This window comes from Octopus sinensis, linkage group LG18 (genome assembly GCF_006345805.1).
Source record: "Octopus sinensis linkage group LG18, ASM634580v1, whole genome shotgun sequence".
NCBI classification, from domain to species: Eukaryota; Metazoa; Mollusca; class Cephalopoda; order Octopoda; family Octopodidae; genus Octopus; species Octopus sinensis.
The window spans coordinates 7,337,772-7,360,022 of NC_043014.1; the positions used below are offsets into that span (position 1 = coordinate 7,337,772).

The window sequence follows — 22,251 nt, forward strand, 5'->3', positions numbered from 1 at the left end:
CTTGACTTTGCTAAGGCTTTCAACTCTGTACCACACAAAAGGCTTATGGTGAAACTCTCTGCAATGGGTGTGGGGGATGACCTTTTTAACTGGTTGAAATCCTTCATCCTCAGCCGAAAGGAGGTAGTCACAGTTCTAGGACAGCACTCTACACCATATGAGATGTCATCGAGTGTACCACAGGGATCTGTCCTTGGTCCCCTCCTGTTTGTGGCATACATTAATGACATAGATGCCAATTTAAAGAATGCCACAGTATTGAAATATGCAGACGACATCAAGCTGTACCATGAAATCAAGAGGACTGATCCTGATGTCTACAACTCTTTCCTGCAATCAGACCTAGACACAATGCAGCAATGGATCACAGACTGGCAACTGAAACTGGCTGTGGACAAGTGTACCACCATGCATTTTGGGAGAAAAAAAAACCTGCGTCCACATACTCCCTCCACAACACTGATATCAAGAAATCCTCTTGCGAGCGTGACCTAGGCATCACTGTCAGCAGTGATTTGCGTTGGACAAAGCATATCTCTAAAATTGTCAAGAAGGCCGAGGGTGTCTTGGCATCACTCAGCAAGACTTTTGTTAGCCGCTCTCCAGCATCTATTTAAAACTGTATACAGCTATGGTACGACCACACTTGGAATTCGCATCATCAGTTTGGAATCCCTATCTTGCTCAGAACATTGACCTCCTGGAATCTGTCCAGAGACGTGCAACCAAACGCATACCCTCCATCAGACACCTACCATATTCTGAGCGCCTTGTTTCCCTGGGCATGGATTCACTGAAGCTCCGGCGTCTGGCGACGGACTTGGTAAACACCCACAAGGTTATCAACCATCTCACCAACAACAACACTGAACACCTTTTTGATCTCCATGTGTCTAACACACATGGACATGCCTACAAAGTCAGAAAACAGCACAGCTCCCATGACTTTCGGAAACATTTTTTCATGCTCAGGGTTGCTGAAGCGTGGAATAAACTGCCTGCATCAGTTGTTGACTGCCATGACACTGCATCCTTTAAGGCCCTCATGCTTCCCGAAATCCGTCGAAACTACACCTGATTATATATACACTTTAGATGAGTTGTAGTGCACCTGAGCACTGTACACAATTATTATTATTATTATTACATCGACCCCAGTGCGTAACTGGTACTTAATTTATCGACCTCAAAAGGATGAAAGGCAAAGTCGACCACGGCGGAATTTGAACCCAGAACGTAACGGCAGACGAAATACGGCTACGCATTTCGCCCGGCGTGCTAACGATTCTGCCAGATATATATATATATATACACATACATATATATATATATTATATATATAAATTAGGCACAGGCATGGCTGTATGGTTAAGGTCACTTTACAACTACATGGCTTCGGGTTCAGTCCCACCGCATGGCACCTTGGTCAAGTGTCTTCTATTATAACCTTGGGTTGGCCAGTGTCCTGGGAATTAATTTGGTAGACAGAAACTGTAGAAGCCCTTTGTGTGTGTGTATTCCAGTCCAATTTGGCAGTTTCTATAGCTGGATGCATTTCCTAACACCAACCTCTTTATCCAGCACACTAGATGGTGTTAGGAAGGGCATCCAACTGTAGGAACCATGCCAAACCAGACTGGAGTCTGGTGCTGCTCTTCAGTGTTGGTTAATCTATCCAACCCATGCCAGCATGGACAATGGACATTAATTAATCTTTTCTACTATAGGCGCAAGGCCCAAAATTTTGATGGAAGGGGTGAGTCAACTCAGTAGAATTTGAACTCAAAACATAGCGGCAGAAAAAATACCTATTTCTTTACTACCCACAAGGGGCTAAACACAGAGAGGACAAACGGAGTAAGTTGATTATATCGACCCCAGTGCGTAACTGGTACTTATTTAATCAACCCCGAAAGGATGAAAGGCAAAGTCGACCTCGGCGGAATCTGAACTCACAACGGCAGACGAAATACCTATTTCTTTATTACCCACAAGGGGCTAAACACAGAGAGGACAAATAAACGGATTAAGTTGATTATATCGACCCCAGTGCGTAACTGGTAATTATTTAATCGACCCCGAAAGGATGAAAGGCAAAGTCGACCTCGGCGGAATTTGAACTCAGAACGTAGCAGCAGACGAAACACCACTAAGCATTTCGCCTGGCATGCTAATGTTTCTGCCAGTAGGTACCCCCACTACCACTTGACAACTAGTGTTGGTTTGTTTGCATCCCCATAATGTAGCGGCTAGGCAAGAGAACAATAGGATAAGTAACGGGCTTGAAATAATTTATACAAGGGCTGGCTTGTTTAATTAAACCTTTGAAGGCAGTCAGTGCCCCAGCATGGCCACAGCCCAATGACTGAAAAAAAGACTAAGATAATTTATACATGAAAAGTGGTAATAAATAAATAAATAAATAACTGAGAAGCAAAAAAACAACAAAAAATAAGTGAAAATAAAAATTTAAATAAATAAATAATAGAGGAATGTTGGAATTTTCCAGACTGTTCGACCTTGTCTTTTGATGTTTCTGTGTTCAATACTTGTCATTGCTTACTTTGAAATCTGTTTGGTTTTTCTGAGATTAACCACAAACATATCTTCAAAAGCTTGTTCTTGCATCTTTGGACCTCTGCACAGACATGGTGACTCACAGACACAATGTTTTAACCCTTTAGTATTCAGATTAGGTTCTCAAAAGATACCGTTTATTTATTCACGTTTCTAATAAACCTTTATGTCCAAAGCCTTCTCATAATCTTGGCCCTAAATGTTCATGTTTGTGTTCGGCCCTTTAGCAAACCCTTTAATATGTCGAGTACTACAGAACTTTCCTTATTCCAAAGTTACTCATAATCTTGGCCCTAAATATTCATGTTTGTGTTCGGCCCTTTAGCAAACCCTTTAATATGTCGAGTACTACAGAACTTTCCTTATTCCAAAGTTACTCATAATCTTGGCCCTAAATATTCATGTTTGTGTTCGGCCCTTTAGCAAACCCTTTAATATGTCGAGTACTACAGAACTTTCCTTAGTCCAAAGTTACTCATAAGCTCGGCCCTAAATGTTCATGTTTGTGTTCGGCCCTTTAGTAAACCCTTTCATATGTTGGGTAATACAGAACTTTCCTTAGTCCAAAGTTACTCTGGTGGTTGGAAAATCTGGGAATGTGGATTATATGTGATGCATGGAGCCAGGGAAGTGTGTCCAATGTATCACGTGTAAAACACAGGACAGGCAATAAATTAATCGCTTGTTATCGCAGAGTGTTGAGATTTTAACGATCAGATTTGTTTTATATTTGAAATGAGACTGTAGGAGAAATGTGAGAAACCAGATCTGACCAATTTGAATATTTGGGTTGGATAAGACCAGTTGAAAAGCTGAAGGATTTGTACATCTAAGAGAAACAGCTCTGGCAAAGAAGGCACCATTAGAATCAACAGCTGAAAGGGGTTACACCCCTCTTAATCACAAAGATGGTTCTTGAAAATTTCCAAGGATTGAGAAACAAGGTTATTTTAAGCTTTGAGCATTTAGATTACTCTGTCAAATGTAATCTTTTACTTGTTTCAGTCATTCGACTGTGGCCATGCTGGAGCACCGCCTTTAGTCGAGCAACTCGACCCCGGGACTTATTCTTTGTAAGCCCAGTACTTATTCTATCGGCCTCTTTTGCCAAACCGCTAAGTGACAGGGACGTAAACACACCAGCATCGGTTGTCAAGCAATGCTAGGGGAACAAACACATACACATATATATATACATATATACGACAGGCTTCTTTCAGTTTCTGTCTACCAAATCCACTCACAAGGCATTGGTCGGCCCAGGGCTATAGCAGAAGACACTTGCCCAAGATGCCACGCAGTGGGACTGAACCCGGAACCATGTGGTTGGTTAGCAAGCTACTTACCACACAGCCACATGTCTATTTATTCACATTTTTGGGGGTTTACCCTGCATAATCTCATAGCTTTGTTATTTTGATGATGTGACCGTTTACTTTTAGAATGACATTGTAAGGTAGGTGGGAGAGGTCAGATCTGGCCAGTTTGACCAAAAAAAAAAAAAAAAAAACAATATTTGGGCTGGATAATACAGATTGTAATACTAAAGAGTTAATCACAATGTCCACCTACACATCACAAAAGTTTCAATTCTTCACAAATTCCAAGACTCTTTTAAACCAAAGTATTCTTCATTCAGTTTGGGGAAGTTGCTTTCCTCATCTAAGAAAGCCGATCAAATTATTTTGACCATAGGCGCAGGAGTGGCTGTGTGGTAAGTACCTTGCTAACCGACCACATGGTTCCATGTTCAGTCCCACTGCGTGGCATCTTGGGCAAGTGTCTTCTGCTATAGCCACGGGCCGACCAATGCCTTGTGAGTGGATTTGGTAGACAGAAACTGAAAGAAGCCTGTCGTATATATGTATATATATATATATATATATGTATGTGCGTGTGTGTTTGTGTGTCTGTGTTTGTCCCCCTAGCATTGCTTGACAACCGATGCTGGTGTGTTTACGTCCCCATCACTTAGCGGTTCGGCAAAAGAGACCGATAGAATAAGTACTGGGCTTACAAAGGATAAGTCCCGGGGTCGAGTTGCTCGACTAAAGGCGGTGCTCCAGCATGGGCGCAGCCAAATGACTGAAACAAGTAAAAGAGTAAAAGAATAAACACTTCCTACACCAAACAGTTGCAGAAAAGTTCAATGACATCTTGGAGGACAGAAACGGTCAATGCTTAGTATTTGGCACTAGTAAAAGTTGACTAAATGGAATTAAGTTTATTTTGCTCATAGTATGTATGTGTGTGTGTGTGTGTGTGTGTGTGTATATATGTATATGTATAATAATTATTTGAGGGAATATTATTCCTAACTTACAGGGAAAAATTCAATTTAGAAAAACTAATTCAAATTTCACAAAATATAATATATATATATATCTAAATTAGAAAAAAACACCTTTTATCAATTCAAAATAAACAATTAATTACTTAATCATTGGTATATATATTATTGTTATTTAATTTGTAATATTTCTATTATATGTAATTTTCTAGATGGTGTAATTAAATTGTTCATTTTGAATTGATAAAAGGTGGGTTTTTTTCTAATTTATATATATATATATAAATGAGCACCTACATCATTTATATATACGCATGTATATATATATATATATATAGTGTATAAATATATATATGATGGACTTTTTCCTTCAAAGGGCCACACATGAGTGTGCAGCTTTTGCTAAATGACCCCTACAAATGATATGGTTATAGTGACCAAATCTATGTGCTGTACATTAGCTGACTCCCTCCATCAAATTGATGTTGTCTGGACACGTGCACAAGTGTACCACGGGTCAGGTGTTCAGGTGTCAAAAGTTATTACAGAGCGATGTGAGATGAAGTGTTTTGCTCAAGAACACAAAAGCACCACCAGGTCTAGGAATTGAAACCATGCTCTTGCGATCATGAGTGCAACACTCTACCCACTTGACCATGCATCCACATACACGCCTATACTAATAGATATGTTGCCATAAGTTGTTATACAATAACAAGTACTAACAAAACCTAAAACAGAAGACAACTATTACACAACTACGAGAAATATTTTATTTTTAAAAAAAAGTATCATTAAATGAAAATATGCTACTTTGATTGCCAAACAGGTAACTTTCAGGTAATCAAATGGCAGGTTTTGAGACATGTCAGCTTTCAAATTTAGAAAATCAGCCTATGATTGTACCCCGTAATTCCTCGATGATGGTGAACCCATATTGGTAGATTCTATTTTTGAGATATGTTTACATGAAGAAATCAGGAATAGTTGATTCCGGAGATTTTGGAGGTCATTCACAATATGTTCCCCATAATACCACCTGGTAATCAGTTTACCTTTTTGAGATCGTCTCTGGTTCTATGATGTAAACTTCCTGATTTAAAGAGACCTTAATTAGAACCTACCACCAAAACTGCATGTTAGTTTATACTAAATTAACTAACTAACTAAAATTCCAAACACCAGGTTAGCCATTTCTGGTGCCAACCTATCAGAGATCATCTCTAGTTCTATGTTTACAAGCGATTACTTCAAGTTAAATACTTCCAAACATTAGCTAAATAATGATAAGGTTATTTTACTAAATACTTCGTTATCAAAATTAATTGAAACAAGAGCACTTTGAGAGCGCAGACCTCCACCAAGGCAACACCAATGTCCTCTCAACGATTAGCCAGAGATGATTTTTAAAATGAGAATATCTGAAATAAACTCGATTGCTCTTGTAAATGAGAATATTAAAAAAATGAACCTAACTGCTCTCAAAAATTAAGTAAAAAAATAGGAAAAATAATCCAGAACCCACGTCCGGTATCAGATTGATCCCAAAATCTAATCAGTTTGTGCCAGTCAAGAGGCTAAAAATCCCTGAAAGTTTCATCTGAATCCATCCAGCAGTTCTTGAGATATCTTGTCCACGGGCAAACAAAGAGAACTGAAAACAATACTTCTACCTTAGCAAAGGCGGAGGTAATAAAGGCAGGGTATTTCAGCAGGAATATGGTAACACAAAATGGTTAAACTGACTTAGATTAATAGCTTCCAACAAAACTTCACGTTATTTTCCAAACACCAACTTAATTCATTTCATAACAAATTCAACCAAGATCTCCCTTAATTCATACAATACACACTGCTTGTTTTGAAGTATCTAAATTAAAAATTTTCGTCCATGAAATCTTCATCTTAATTAACGTTCCAAACACGAGCTTAATAACAACGGAATTATTTCGATAAATTCTTTATACTTTTCAAAATTAATAACTGAAACAAAGTCTGTGTATTTCAACAGAAACAAGGTAACGAAAGGGTCAGGTCATTCATTTAGTCTTTGTATGAACCAAAGGACGTAAATTACGTAAATTTAAATCTTACAAAAAAATTTTTTTAATCTTTTAAAAAGCAGTGGTGTTTGCCTGATCAGTTCTCTTCATAGAATTAAACTGAGATTGAATCTGTCTTCATTTCATGCTTGTATGAAATTGAAGGTAAATTTGCATAAATCTAAATCTTTCGAAATGAGTAGTGATGTTTGACTGATGTTCAATTGTGGTATATAACATTGTCCGACAGGGGGGGGTGCATTGTTAATTGAACGTGCACCCAATCACAGTGCTTGGAGCAAAGCAGTATATCAATCCTTCAACAGGGTGGTGGATCATTTTTGGAACCCTAATTATCATTGAAATGGAACCAGGTACTAAAGTAGATAGTCTTGCTTAACCCTTAACCCATCTAAATCATTTTCATAAATTCGTCCTAAACATCCATGCTCGTTTTCAAAAGACCTTTGTTTTCATACACTGAGCAATATAAAGATTTCCCATTTTTGGAACCCTCATTATCATTGAAATGGAACCAGGTACTAAAGTAGATAGTTTTGCTTAACCCTTAACCCATCTAAATCATTTTCATAAATTCGTCCTAAACATCCTTGCTCATTTTCAAAAGACCCTTGTTTTCATAAACCAAGTAATATAAAGATTTCCCATTTTTGGAACCCTCATTATCATTGAAATGGAACCAGGTACTAAAGTAGATAGTCTTGCTTAACCCTTAACCCATCTAAATCATTTTCATAAATTCGTCCTAAACATCCATGCTTGTTTTCAAAAGACCCTTGTTTTCATAAACCAAGTAATATAAAGATTTCCTTTCATAAGGTCCAAGTTACTCAGGTGGTTGAAATTAAAATGAAAATCTCTATGATTACGAACAACGGGGGAAAATATGTCTTGTGTACCACATGTGATATACAGGACAAGGAAAAGTACACCACATGTGTTTCTGCATTATTCTAATGTATCTGACTCATGCTTCTGAAATTAAAATGTGTTATTGTTCTAAAGCAAAATTAATTGGTTAATGACTCCAGCAATCAGTTCAATAATTATTGTATAACGAACTTATGACAAACATCATATATTAAAACAAAATAACATTTCTGAAGAACAAGATATCTAGGTATCTATCAGTTATTGTTTCTGTCTGTCTGTCTGTCTCTGTGTATATGTGTGTGTGTGTGTGTGTGTGTGTGTGTGTGTGTGAGAGAGTGAGAGAGAGAGAGAGAGAGAGAGAGAGAGAGAGAGAGAGAGAGATCTAATGAAAAAAAAAAACTCAAAATTTTCAGAGCAGTTATAACTGTTCACAAAACTAAACAGTACCACCTTAGGGTACTTAAATCTAGGTAGAGAAGGCCAATGACCCCTAAATGTATTTTGACTTTTGTTACAGACATATGGCCACTCACATGCTTGTGCATAGCATGGAACAGAGAATTCTGAAAGACAAGGTCGAAAGTCTGGAAATTCTAACATTACACTGGAGTTACTCATTATGGAAAATGTAGATATGGAAATGAAAAGGGAAATTACTTCTTGAGGAAAACATCACTTTGGTTAGAAGATCTGCTATGAAGACATTTGCCAATGCTAAGCTTAGATATTTCTTCTGGCACCTCTGAATTTCTTTGGTATTTATCGAGTTCAGGTTCTGAGCATTTGGAGTCATTGCCCCTCTCTGGTCTGATCCATTTTGATTGTGGCGATGAAGCTGATTGATTGAACTGAATTTTACAGTCAGATAATAACAATGATGACGCTGACGATGACGATGGTAATGATTTTGGACTTGTGTTTTCCATAGTAGTCTTTGCACTACAAACTGTACTTTCACTCTCAGCTGGACCATGCCACGAGGAAGCATCGGATGTCCTTCTTACGGATCTTAAGTGACTGAGGATCAGGTCTAATTCATCATTATCATCTTCCTGATCACAACGCCTGTAAAAAAGTCCCTGTTTGTTGTTGTTTCTGCTGTCATTATTACTTTCATTGCCACTATTTTTATTCTGGGAAGCAGGGTGACTCTCTGAGCTGGAAAATACTTCGGAGCTACGGTGGAGAGAGAAATTTGAAGAATTCTTTGGCGCATTCTTGCCACTGGCATTGAGCGGTGGTTGGTAGATTTCCTCCGTAGAAAGCGACCCATCCGAAGAAATTTCCTCCAAAGTCGGAATAGACCTTAATGATGATCATTTGACGAGATTTTATTATGGTTCCCTAAAATCCGATTAATCTTATGAATCCTGCTGCCTGCACGGTCACTATCACCCCTACCTGATGGCAATACATCTCCAATCACAGACTGTCCCCTAATTATTTCTTCTTCGTCCAAACTATTCCCATGATTGTAATCACTGGAACAAGATCCCTGCGAATTCATTGCAGAACTGTTCCACTTATTAGCTTTCCCAATTCTGCTATGGTCTGACGATGACTGACCACTGGTGTTATGTAAATGCTGACTGACCTTCTGATCTGAAACGTCCTGGTTAGTGACCGGTGTTATCATTTTCGATTTTCTCAAGCAAGATACCCTTGAATGAGAATCCTTATTGTTATTACAGGCAGTCAGGCCCCAGTTAAGTAGCTTTCCTCTTCCTTTTCCTTGCCCCCGTCCTCTTCCTGCCAAAGCAAAAGGTGTTGCTATATCGATATTTTCTCTACTACCAAGATGACTCTTCCTATGAGGCTCCTTAGAACTTCTCAAAATGTCTGGAGACTCTTTTGGGATATCTTCAAGCTGTGGAAGTCGAGGAGCACTTTCGGTCAAGGATGGACTTGAACTGCCATCAGTGTTCTCTTTGTCGCCCTCTCTGTCTCCTCTATGTAAAACCGATTCCGGAGAATTGTACTTCTGACGCTGGCTTTTAACTTTCTCTAAATATTGTATGTAACCCCTTCTGGTGTGAATGGAAGGTGATGAGTCGCTATCAGAACTTGTAGAAACTTGTCTGAAGCTGGATGGTGAGCGATGGGAGTTACACACACCTTTCAGTGACCTTTCAGGTTTCTTTCTTTCAATGGCTTCATCAGGAGTTAAAGAATCGGGCAGAAATGAGCCGTAATACTTGGCAGATTCTTTACTGTGGCAATTCTTCAAAGGTATTGGAGAGAGACTATCACGTACTTTGCTGCTGCTCATATCTTCAGAAGATGATACAGAATTCTGTTCTGGTTCTTCTTCAGACAAATTCGAGATGTGACCTGCAGAAGTAAATAATTGAGAGAAATTAGACAGTCTAAATGTAAGATTCAAGGGGAAATAACTGCTAACAGCACAAACAATAGCAGTAGCAACAATTGTTTCTAATAAAAGTTGAAGGGCCAAAAATTTGGAGCCAGGTTGGGGACAGTCAATTACATCAACCTCAGTACTTAAATGGTACTTTATTTTATCAACCCTGAAAGGATAAAAGCAAAGTTGACTTCAGCAGGATTTGAACTCACGAGAGAAATTAGACAGTCTAAATGTAAGATTCAAGGGGAAATAACTGCTAACAGCACAAACAATAGCAGTAGCAACAATTGTTTCTAATAAAAGTTGAAGGGCCAAAAATTTGGAGCCAGGTTGGGGACAGTCAATTACATCAACCTCAGTACTTAAATGGTACTTTATTTTATCAACCCTGAAAGGATAAAAGCAAAGTTGACTTCAGCAGGATTTGAACTCAGAATATGAAGAGTCAGAAGAAATGATGCAAAGCTTTTTGTCCAACAAACAAACAATTCTTTTCGTACCACATCATCATCATCATCATCATCATCGTTTAGCGTCCGTTTTCCATGCTAGCATGGGTTGGACGGGTCAACTGGGGTCTGTGAAGCTGGAAGGCTTCGTCAGGCCCAGTCAGATCTGGCAGTGTTTCTACGGCTGGATGCCCTTCCTAACGCAACCACTCCGCGAGTGTAGTGGGTGTTTTTTACGTGCCACCTGCACAGGTGCCAGACAGAGCTGGCGAACGGCCACGAACGGATGGTGCTTTTACGTGTCACCGGCACGGGGCCAGGCGATGCTGGCAACGGACACGAACGGATGGTGCTTTTACGTGCCACCGACACGGGGCCAGACAGAGCTGGCAACCGGCCACAAACGGACGGTGCTTTTACGTGTCACCGGCACGGGGTCCAGCCGAGGCTGGCAACGGACGCGAACGGATGGTGCTTTTACGTGCCACCGACACAGCAATAATTTCTGAGATTGTCAATGTTGTCTTTAAACGTAAGTACAGGATGCAGCAGAAAACCCACCTCTCAAAGGACAACTCTCTGACAGCCTAAGTCCACCTTGTCCAACACGTGGCCAGCACTCCACGAAAGCAAAAACTATTCCCAACCCACTCACTCACGTAAAAGTCACCATTCGAGCGGGATCGTTACCAAAGTTGCCTTACTGGCACCTGTGCCGGTGGCACGTGTAAAAAGATTCGAGCGAGGTCATTGCCAGTACCGCCAGACTGGCCCCGTGCCGGTGGCACGTAAAAGCACCCACTACACTCTCAGAGTGATTGGCGTTAGGAAGGGCATCCAGCTGTAGAAACTCTGCCAGATCAAGATTGAAGTCTGGTGCAGCCATCTGGTTCGCCAGCCCTCAGTCAAAATCATCTAACCCATACTAGCATGGAAAGGGGACGTTAAACGATGATGATGATGAAGTGAAGGTTGTCATTATCATGCAAGGGTCAGCAAGGAAACACAGAGATTTGTACATCTTGAACCAAATGACCGACAACAAGAACGAGCTTTTTGGTGAGTACCTTTGCCAAAATATTTAGCTCTGTGATTACATTCTCTTTTACTCTTTTACTTGTTTCAGTCATTTGACTGCGGCCATGTTGGAGCACCGCCTTTAGTCGAGCAAATCGACTCCGGGACTTATTCTTTGTAAGCCCAGTACTTATTCTATCGGTCTTTTTTTGCCGAACCGCTAAGTGACGGAGACGTAAATACACCAGCATCGGTTGTCAAGCAATGCTAGGGGGACAAACACAGACACACAAACATACACACACACATACATATATATATATAATATATATATATATATATATATATATATATATATATACATACATATATACGACAGGCTTCTTTCAGTTTCCGTCTACCAAATCCACTCACAAGGCATTGGTCGGCCCGGGGCTATAGCAGAAGACACTTGCCCAAGATGCCACGCAACGGGACTGAACCCGGAAACATGTGGTTGGTGAACAAGCTACTTACCACACAGCCACTCCTGCGCCTGACGTAGATTTGAAAAAACTCCATCACTTCTTTAGAGGAAAATGGCTCCCAAAATGTAGCCATGCACAAAAACCAAACAATAAATGAAAAGCACCATTACAACTACTATTATTACTACTACTACTTACCAGATCGAAAGATAGCATATTTCTCCTGTACAAGACGATCATTCAAGGACACAAGAAACTCCTTGCCTGGTATCTTCAGGTAGAGGTCACCAAAAAGACGAGATGCTTTTTCGGTCTTCACAATAGCTTGGATCTTGCAGGCCTCTGAAGAATTAAATGGGACAGGTTGAAAATGATTTACATCATCGGAACAACAACAACAACAACAACAACCCTTTCTGTTAGAAGCACAAGGCTTGAAATTCTGGGGGAAGGGTCCCTGCCAATTACATCGAATTGAAACACAGAGCCTTTCAAAATAAATACAGAAATGAAGGAAGGGCATCCAGCTGTAGAAACACTGCCAGGTCAGACTGGAGCCTGGTGCTGCCTCCCGGCTTCCCAGACCCAGGTCGAACCATCCAACCCATGCTAGCATGGAAAACAGATGTTAACCCTTTAGTGTTTAAACCGGCCATATCTGGCCCAAATATTCTACCTATTTTATGTTCAAACTAGTCAGATATGGTCATTCATAGCTACCTTATTCTGTCATTTCAAAAATAAACAATCACATCATTGAAATCTCAAAGCCATGAAATGATGCAAGATTAATTTTACATGGTGTGAATATATAAGCTTTACATTTGACAGAATAATCTGAATGCTAAAGGGTTAAACAATGATGATGATGATGAAAACTGAAGAAAAATTCGACACCATTTCAATGGTGATTCTGAAGGGAGTAGGATGGGATCAAGTGAAGATGAACAGCCATGTCAAAAATTGAAAAAGGAGGAAAATTACTTACCCGTAAATAAATCCCTCATAAATGTTGTTACAGATTTATCCCATACTTTGCAAGGCCTGGAATTAGAACCGTGAAAATAGTAAACAAAGGAGATTAAATAAGCATTGTTTTGTTTCATTTATGTATGACTAGACATATACATAGACACACACACCTGAGTACATGTGTGTGATTGATGGTATCTCAATGCTCTCTTTTACTTGTTTCAGTCATTTGACTGCGGCCATGCTGGAGCACCGCCTTTAGTCGAGCAAATCGACCCTGGGACTTATTCTTTTGTAAGCCCAGTACTTATTCTATCGGTCTCTTTTGCCGAACCGCTAAGTGATGGGGACGTAAACACACCAGCATCGGTTGTCAAGCAATGCTAGGGGGACAAACACAGACACACAAACATATATATATATACATATATACGACAGGCTTCTTTCAGTTTCCGTCTACCAAATCCACTCACAAGGCATTGGTCGGCCTGGGGCTATAGCAGAAGACACTTGCCCAAGGTGCCACGCAGTGGGACTGAACCCAGAACCATGTGGTTGGTTAGCAAGCTACTTACCACACAGCCACTCCTGCGCCTATATAACACTTTTTTATGAAAAAAATAGTCACACCAGGGGCAAAGTTGAACCTCTGTAACAGTGATCCTCAGCTGGCCTCCAGCTTCCATAGTTCACACAAAACTTGCCATGACAGATTTTTCTACAGCTGGATGCTTTTCCTGCCCACAACCCTCACGTTTTCATGCAAGGTGATATTTCCTTTAGTCTTTTGAACATGAACAACTCACTCAATGGCTGGACATGGTTCCATGGACAATTGCTTCGTAAAACCATGGCCATCCATTCAGACAGGCATGTCCTCTACTACGTCCCTTACTCAGCTGAGAGATTCTTGAATGATGTAGTAAACATCTGTCGGTCTCAAGATGCCATGGATCTGCACCCAAAGAAATCATATCAGCTGCTAATGGTGGTGCAGCATTTGTTGTGGCTGCAAAGACCTACATAGAAGTGGCAGTCATGCATACAGTGACTGCATATGAAGGAGCCCTCTGCCGGCGCAACTGGTTTTCCCTTCTGTCAAGTACGTGTTTCTTTGGTGGTGAGTTCCTGTTTCTCTCCCCCCTCACTTCAACCCTATTTCTGGTATTTGTCTCCAGCGTGGGCAACCCTTTACAACCTCCTCCCATCTCAGGACGTCCAGGTCAAGCGCCTTCTAGCAGACAGCCTTGAAACGAAGATGAGGCCATCTTCATGCTCTTGTGCCGGTGGCCAATTACCCACACAGGAGGTCTTCTGGGATCCTCCTGTCCAGCATAAAATGCACATGACCAAGCCAGCGCAGACAACTCTGCTGGATGATATACACAGATATAAACATTCACACGCATATCTGTACTTACTTGTGGTGACAGCCACCCTGGGCGGGTTGAGTCGGCTTCTTCTACCACCCACGAGGCATCTCGAACCATGGCAGCCCCCGCACAACAGCCCTGCGCCAGTTCACTAGAGATAGCGAGCCAGTCACGGTTCCATCGGTGCAGGCCGACCACCTGCGGTCCCGTGAGCACGGAGAGGTCCTCCTTGATCGTCGTAACCCAGGTCTTCAGCTGCCCGCCCGTGCGTTTCAGATAGTTGAGAAGTGGAGTTGGGAGAAGGACATCACGGCTCAGTTCACCCACCGGACGCCTACATGCAAGACCAAACCACCGCAAGCGCCGTTGCAGAAGGACAGATGGAAGGGGCCGCAGAGACAGGCGAAGTCGGAGATTGGCGGTGGGAACTCGATCCACCCGACGGCAGCGAAGAATGCACCGGAAGCAGTCATTGTCGAAGACTTCCAGCCTTCGTTGATCGACCACCCGCATAGGCCACGTGTCACAGCCATACAGACATACCGTACGCATATACACAGGAGTGGCTGTGTGGTAAGTAGCTTGTTTACCAACCACATGGTTCCGGGTTCAGTCCCACTGCATGGCACCTTGGGCAAGTGTCTTCTACTATAGCCTTGGGTCGACCAAAGCCTTGTGAATGGATTTGGTAGACGGAAACTGAAAGAAGCCCGTAGTATATATATATATATATATATATGCATGTGTGTGTCTGTGTTTGTCCCCCTAGCATTGCTTGACAACCGATGCTGGTGTGTTTATGTCCCCGTTACTTAGCAGTTCGGCAAAAGAGACCAATAGAATAAGTACTGGTCCTACAAAAGAATAAGTCCCGGGGTCGAGTTGCTCGATTTAAAGGCGGTGCTCCAGCATGGCCGCAGTCAAATGACTGAAACAAGTAAAAGAGCAAAGAGTATATCTGCATTCATACACACAAGACATAAATAATAAGACACTGTATAGAAAAAACCTCAATGGAGAACACGATACCTTTGCACAGCCTGTATATCAGAATTGATGCTGAGAGTGAGAGGCTGGACACCCAGTAAAACAAAAGTCTTCACTTGGAATGGCACCTCAAGGAATTTGACTGGAATTTGCCGGATGCTGTAAACACAGAGGAAAGTAATAAAACAGCTATAATAATCAATCAATAATGAATAGTAATCAATGAAGAAATAAATAATTAAACCTCGAATGGTATGCCGTCTCCTTTTGTTCTCTATCGTCTTTGGTTTTATGTCTGTATTTCCATGCTGGCATGAGTTAGACAAAACATATTGAAGTAGATTTTTTTTTTTTTAAATCTTTTAGTCCAGAGTATAAGACAGAATCTTTGAGCTTCTACTAGGCTTCAGGGACTGATGACAGTAAGGAAGGTACACACACACATAAATATATATTTCTTTACTACCCACAAGGGGCTAAACATAGAGGGGACAAACAAGGACAGACAAAGGGATTAAGTCGATTACATCGACCCCAGTGGGTAAGTGGTACTTAATTTATCGACCCCAAAAGGATGAAAGGCAAAGTCGACCTCGGCGGAATTTGAACTCACAACATAACGACAGACGAAATACCGCTAAGCATTTCGCCGGGCGCGCTAACGATTCTGCCAGCTCGCAGAATATATATACACAAACACATACACATATGTGTGTATATATACTCTTTTTTATTTTTACTTGTTTCGGTCATTTGACTGTGGCCATGTTGGAGCACCGCCTTTAATCGAGCAACTCGACCCCGGGACATGTTCTTTTGTAAGCCCAGTACTTATTCTATCAGTCTCTTTTGCCGAATCGCTAAGTAACGGGGACATAAACACACCAGCATTGTTTGTCAAGTAATGCTAGGGGACAAACACAGACACAACACACGCATATATATATATATATATATATATATATATATATACATATATACGACGGGCTTCTTTCAGTTTCCGTCTACCAAATGCACTCACAAGGCTTTGGTCGGCCTGAGGCTATAGTAGATGACACTTGCCCAAGGTGCCACGCAGTGGGACTGAACCTGGAACCATGTGGTTGGTAGACAAGCTACTTACCACATATATAAATTTAAAATGAGGGTGAGAAATCTGATATTAATTTAATTAACACCGATTTCACATCATTGGTCTAGCATATAAAAAAACTGAAGGTTCAGTAAAATTGTATTATATATATATATATTAGAGGAAAACCACTATGTGGACACCCATATGCTAGAAATAGATCCGCTACGGTCTCACCACTAAGAAATGTTCTCAAGAAAAATTTAGCAAAACAACCAAAACGTAATCGAGCAAGACAAAAGAAAAAGCAATAAAAATATGGATAATTCACATACATGTTTCACTATTACCATATTACGTAATTTTACTTACATAAGATGTCCGGACATATACATATATGAGTGTGTGTATATATATATATATAAAAGCACCATCCGTTCGTGGCCGTTTGCCAGCTCTGTCTGGCACCTGTGCGGGTGGCACGTAAAAAGCACCCACTACACTCATGGAGTGGTTGGCGTTAGGAAGGGCATCCAGCCGTAGAAACACTGCCAGATCTGACTGGGCCTGATGAAGCCTTCCAGCTTCACAGATCCCAGTTGAACCGTCCAACCCATGCTAGCATGGAGAACGGACGCTAAATGATGATGATGATGATATATATATATATATATATATATATGTATATATATATATATATATATAGTACAAAGGCTGAAACAGCTGTAAGGAGCAGTTTATTTGTATTATTTTTATTATTATATTACATATTGATTTATATTGTTTCGTTTCGTTTTGCATAATTAATAAATTATGTGAAATTGTAATATACTCTTACTCTCTTTTACTTGTTTCAGTCATTTGAGTGTGGCCATGCTGGAGCACCGCCTTTAGTCAAGCAAATCGACCTCGGGACTTATTCTTTGTAAGCCCAGTACTTATTCTATCGGTCTCTTTTGCCGAACCGCTAAGTGACGGAAATGTAAACACACCAGCATCGGTTGTCAAGCAATGCTAGGGGTACAAACACAGACACACAAACACACACACATACACACTTATATATATATATATATATATATATATATATATACATATATATATATATATATATAATATATATATAATATATATACATATATACGACAGGCTTCTTTCAGTTTCCGTCTACCAAATCCACTCACAAGGCATTGGTCGGCCCGGGGCTATAGCAGAAGACGCCTGCCCAAGATGCCACGCAGTGGGACTGAACCCGGAACCATGTGGTTGGTTAGCAAGCTACTTACCACACAGCCACTCCTGCGCCTAATATCCATAAGTTAATGAACAAAATGAATTTGTTTCTCCATTTTCTTATTTATTTACATATATATATATATATATATATATATATATATATCTGTAGATATATATCATCATCATCATCATCATCATCATTTAGCGTCCGTTTTCCATGCTAGCATGGGTTGGACGGTTCAACTGGGGTCTGGGGAGCCCGAAGGCTGCACCAGGCCAGTCAGATCTGGCAGTGTTTCTACAGCTGGATGCCCTTCCTAACGCCAACCACTCCGAGAGTGTAGTGGGTGATTTTATGTGCCACCGACACAGGTGCCAGACGAGGCTGGCGAACGGCCACGCTCGGATGGTGTTTTTATGTGCCACCGACACAGGTGCCAGACGAGGCTGGCAGACGGCCACGCTCGGATGGTGTTTTTATGTGCCACCGACACAGGTGCCAGATGAGGCTGGCAGGTGCCAGACGAGGCTGGCAGACGGCCACGCTCGGATGGTGTTTTTATGTGCCACCGACACAGGTGCCAGATGAGGCTATATATATATACACATACATATATATATATATATATCTGTACAGATATATATATATATATATATATATATATATATATATCTGTATATATATATATACATATATGCGTGTGTGAGAGTGACAGGCAACTTTCTGTTTCTGTCAACCAAATCTACCCAGGGTTTGATCTTCCTGGGGATATAGTGGAAAAGACTTGCTTAAGGCGCCACGTAATGGGACTGAACCCAAAACCAAGTGGTCAGGAAGCATACTTCTTACCACGCACCCAGGGTGTGTTAGGCAGTTAGCTACCCACATAACAGGTGTAGCTGGAAACGGTTTAACCCTTTGAGCCCTGACCTCCTGAACCTTATTTGACCATATACCTGGTACTTCGCTGGTGCTACGGTATAGAGAAAAATAAGCCATCCACCGGTGAACTGGGGTTACGGGCTCAGAGGGTTATGACTACAAGGGTTAGAAGTGAAAAACATAGAAGCAAGACTTACTTTTGTACCTGTATTGTCTCCAATTTGCCAGTGTCCAGCAAGAAGCAGCTGAAAATAGAACAGGGTATATATTGGGTGAGTACTTCATATTGGTGCGGTGTTTGTACTAGTCTCTGTCATTGGACTGCAGCCATGCTGGGAAGTGCCTTCTGGAGCTGGGGTCCCAACCTTATTTTGCTTGTGGACCCCTCGAGAGCTCTCTTATCATCTGTGGGACCCCTCGAGAGCTCTCTTTTCATCTGTGGGACCCCTTGAGAGATCTCTTATCTGTGGGACCCCTTGAGAGCTCTCTTATCATCTGTGGGACCCCTCGAGAGCTATCTTATCATCTGTGGGACCCCTTGAGAGGTCTCTTATCATCTGTGGGACCCCTTGAGAGCTCTCTTATCATCTGTGGGACCCCTCGAGAGCTATCTTATCTGTGGGACCCCTTGAGAGCTCTCTTATCATCTGTGGGACCCCTCGAGAGCTATCTTATCATCTGTGGGACCCCTTGAGAGCTCTCTTATCTGTGGGACCCCTTGAGAGCTATCTTATCATCTGTGGGACCCCTTGAGAGCTCTCTTATCATCTGTGGGACCTCTCGAGAGCTATCTTATCATCTGTGGGACCCCTTGAGAGCTATCTTATCTGTGGGACCCCTTGAGAGCTATCTTATCATCTGTGGGACCCCTTGAGAGCTCTCTTATCATCTGTGGGACCCCTTGAGAGCTCTCTTATCATCTGTGGGACCCCTCGAGAGCTATCTTATCATCTGTGGGACCCCTTGAGAGCTCTCTTATCTGTGGGACCCCTTGAGAGCTATCTTATCATCTGTGGGACCCCTTGAGAGCTCTCTTATCATCTGTGGGACCCCTCGAGAGCTATCTTATCATCTGTGGGACCCCTTGAGAGCTATCTTATCTGTGGGACCCCTTGAGAGCTATCTTATCATCTGTGGGACCCCTTGAGAGCTCTCTTATCATCTGTGGGACCCCTTGAGAGCTCTCTTATCATCTGTGGGACCCCGTATATGCACATGTAAATTTTTGAAATAAAATATTTAACAATGAAACCGTTTCGTTATATTCATAACCTAAATTCCAAATACAAATCTTGAAAATTCGAATAAATACAGGTACCTCCCCTAGTAAACAAAATTTATATATGGACCCACAAATAACAATTTTTTACTCTTGAGATGAATGGGAGTAGAGAATAAGAGAATGAGCTTGTGTGTGTCTTTGTCCCCTACTACCACTATCTATCTATCTAAATCTATCTCTATCATCATCATCATCGTTTAACGTCCGTTTTCCGTGCTAGCACGAGCTGGACGGTTCAACCGGGGATCTGGGAAGCCAGGAGGCTGCACCAGACTCCAGTCTGATCTGGCAGTGTTTCTATGGCTTGATGCCCTTCCAAACGCCAACCACTCTGCGAGTGTAGTGGATGCTTTTTATGTGCCACCGGCACAGAAGCTAGTCAAGGCGACGCTGGCATCAGCCACGTTCAGATGGTGCTTTTTACGTGCCGCCGGCACAGGTATCACAACTATAATTTCCATTTGATATTTATTTTGATGTTGATGTACTTGACTCAATAGGTCTCCTCAAGCACAGCAGGTCACCCTACGATCCAAGGTAAGCACAGCAGGCCGTTCTATCTATCTATCAATCTGCATATCCCTCTATCTCTATATTGATCTGTCAGTCAAGACAATGAGCATTCCAGTTGATTCCATCAACCAAACAGCCTGCAAGTGGCTGAGTTCTCCACAGACATGTGTACCCTTAACGTAATTCTCATGATGATTCAGCATGATTTAGAGTTTGACAAGGCTGGCCCTTTGAATAACAGGTGCAACTCATTTTCGCCAGGTGAGTGGAATGCTGCAACATGAAAAAAAAAAGGGTCCTGCACAGGGACACAACACCCAGCCGGGAATTGAACTCACGGCCTTACGATTGTAATCCAAAGATATTAACCAATAAGCCACATGCCTCTACAATAAGAGAAATGAGAGATGAAATAAAGTCGTTGAGAAAAAGAGAAAAAAACAAGGAAGAGAAAGAAGAAAACAGAATGGATGAAACTTGAAGGATGTAAGTGAAGTGCACAAGGGTTTCTTACCTAACTTTTGTTCCACGAAGAGAAGAAAGTATTTGTTTGATCCGCACACGATGCCATCTGCCATGCTTTGCAATGAGGGCAGCACAGATCTAGAAGAAAGGGGCCAAGACAAGGACAGAGATGAAACAAGAAATGGTATTACAACGGAATGGCAATATTTACTGCTCATAAGGCAGCAAGCTGGCAGAGATGTTAACACAATGGGTAAAAGCTTGGTGACACTTGGTGTCCGTTTTAAATCAAGCCCCACCACTGGACTTATTCTTTGTAAGCCTAATACTTGTTCTATCAGTCTGTTTTGCTGAACCGCTAGGTAATGAGGGCATAAATGCACCAGCACCAGTTGTCAAAGAATATTGGGCAGACAAATAGACACACATATATCATCATCATCGTTTAGCGTCCGCTTTCCATGCTAGCATGGGTTGGACGGTTCAACTGGGGTCTGGGAAGCCAGAAGGCTGCACCAGGCCCAGTCTGATCTGGCAATGTTTCTACGGCTCGATGCCCTTCCTAATGCCAACCACACCGTGAGTGTAGTGGGTGCTTTTTAGGTGCCAGACGAGGCTGGCAAACAGCCACGATCGGATGGTGCTTTCTACGTGCCACCGGTACAGAGGCCAGTTGGAGCGGCGCTGGCAACGGCCACGTTCGGATGGTTCTCTTACATGCCACCGTCACTTGTATCACAGCTACAATTTCCATTGATGTTGATCGATTTCGATTCTGATTCTCACTTGATCAACAGGTCTTCACAAGTAGAGTTTTGTGTCCCAAGAAGGAAAGGTATGCATACGTGGATTGGCTAAATCCCAGGTAGAGGCCACGGGTTATGGTCTCACTTGTCCTGCCGGGTCTTTTCACGCACAACATACTTCCAAAGGTCTCGGTCTCTAGTCATTTCCTCGGTGAGACCTAAAGTTCGAGGGTCATGCTTCACCACTTCATCCCAGGTCTTCCTGGGTCTACCTCTTCCACAGGTTCCCTCAACAGCTAGGGTGTGGCACTTTTTCACACAACTATCTTCAGCCATTCTCGTCACATGACCATATATATATATAGACCATATATATATATATATATATATATATATATATATATATATATATATATATATCATCATCGTTTAACACTCGCTTTCCATGCTAGCATGGGTTGGATGATTTGACTGAGGACTGGTGAACCAGATGGCTACATGAGGCTCCAGTCTGATCTGGCAGAGTTTCAACAGCTGGATGCCCTTCTTAACACCAACCACTCCGAGAGTGTAGTGGGTGCTTTCACATGCCACCGGCACAAGGACCAGCCAGGCAGTACT

At 41.7% G+C, this 22,251-nt stretch overlaps 2 protein-coding genes across 3 annotated transcripts in view; both read right to left on the bottom strand.

Moving 5' to 3' along the window:
* Positions 1-9,103, bottom strand: part of LOC115221587 (putative ATP-dependent RNA helicase TDRD12) — a 70,396-nt gene extending 61,293 nt beyond the window's left edge. Inside the window, exon 1 of the mRNA XM_036510937.1 lies at positions 8,461-9,103. Within this exon, the coding sequence (XP_036366830.1) occupies positions 8,461-8,729 (269 nt within the window). The 5' untranslated portion in view covers positions 8,730-9,103. The remainder of the gene's footprint in view (positions 1-8,460) is intronic.
* LOC115221375 overlaps positions 9,072-22,251 on the bottom strand; it is a 31,953-nt gene continuing 18,773 nt past the window's right edge. For both annotated transcript variants that reach the window (XM_029791550.2, XM_029791551.2), the window contains exons 4-9: positions 20,934-21,022; positions 18,822-18,869; positions 15,476-15,592; positions 13,090-13,145; positions 12,300-12,443; positions 9,072-10,134 (exon numbers count right to left, since the gene is read on the bottom strand). In XM_029791550.2, the coding sequence (XP_029647410.1) occupies positions 9,110-10,134; positions 12,300-12,443; positions 13,090-13,145; positions 15,476-15,592; positions 18,822-18,869; positions 20,934-21,022 (1,479 nt within the window). In that variant the 3' untranslated portion in view covers positions 9,072-9,109. The remainder of the gene's footprint in view (positions 10,135-12,299; positions 12,444-13,089; positions 13,146-15,475; positions 15,593-18,821; positions 18,870-20,933; positions 21,023-22,251) is intronic.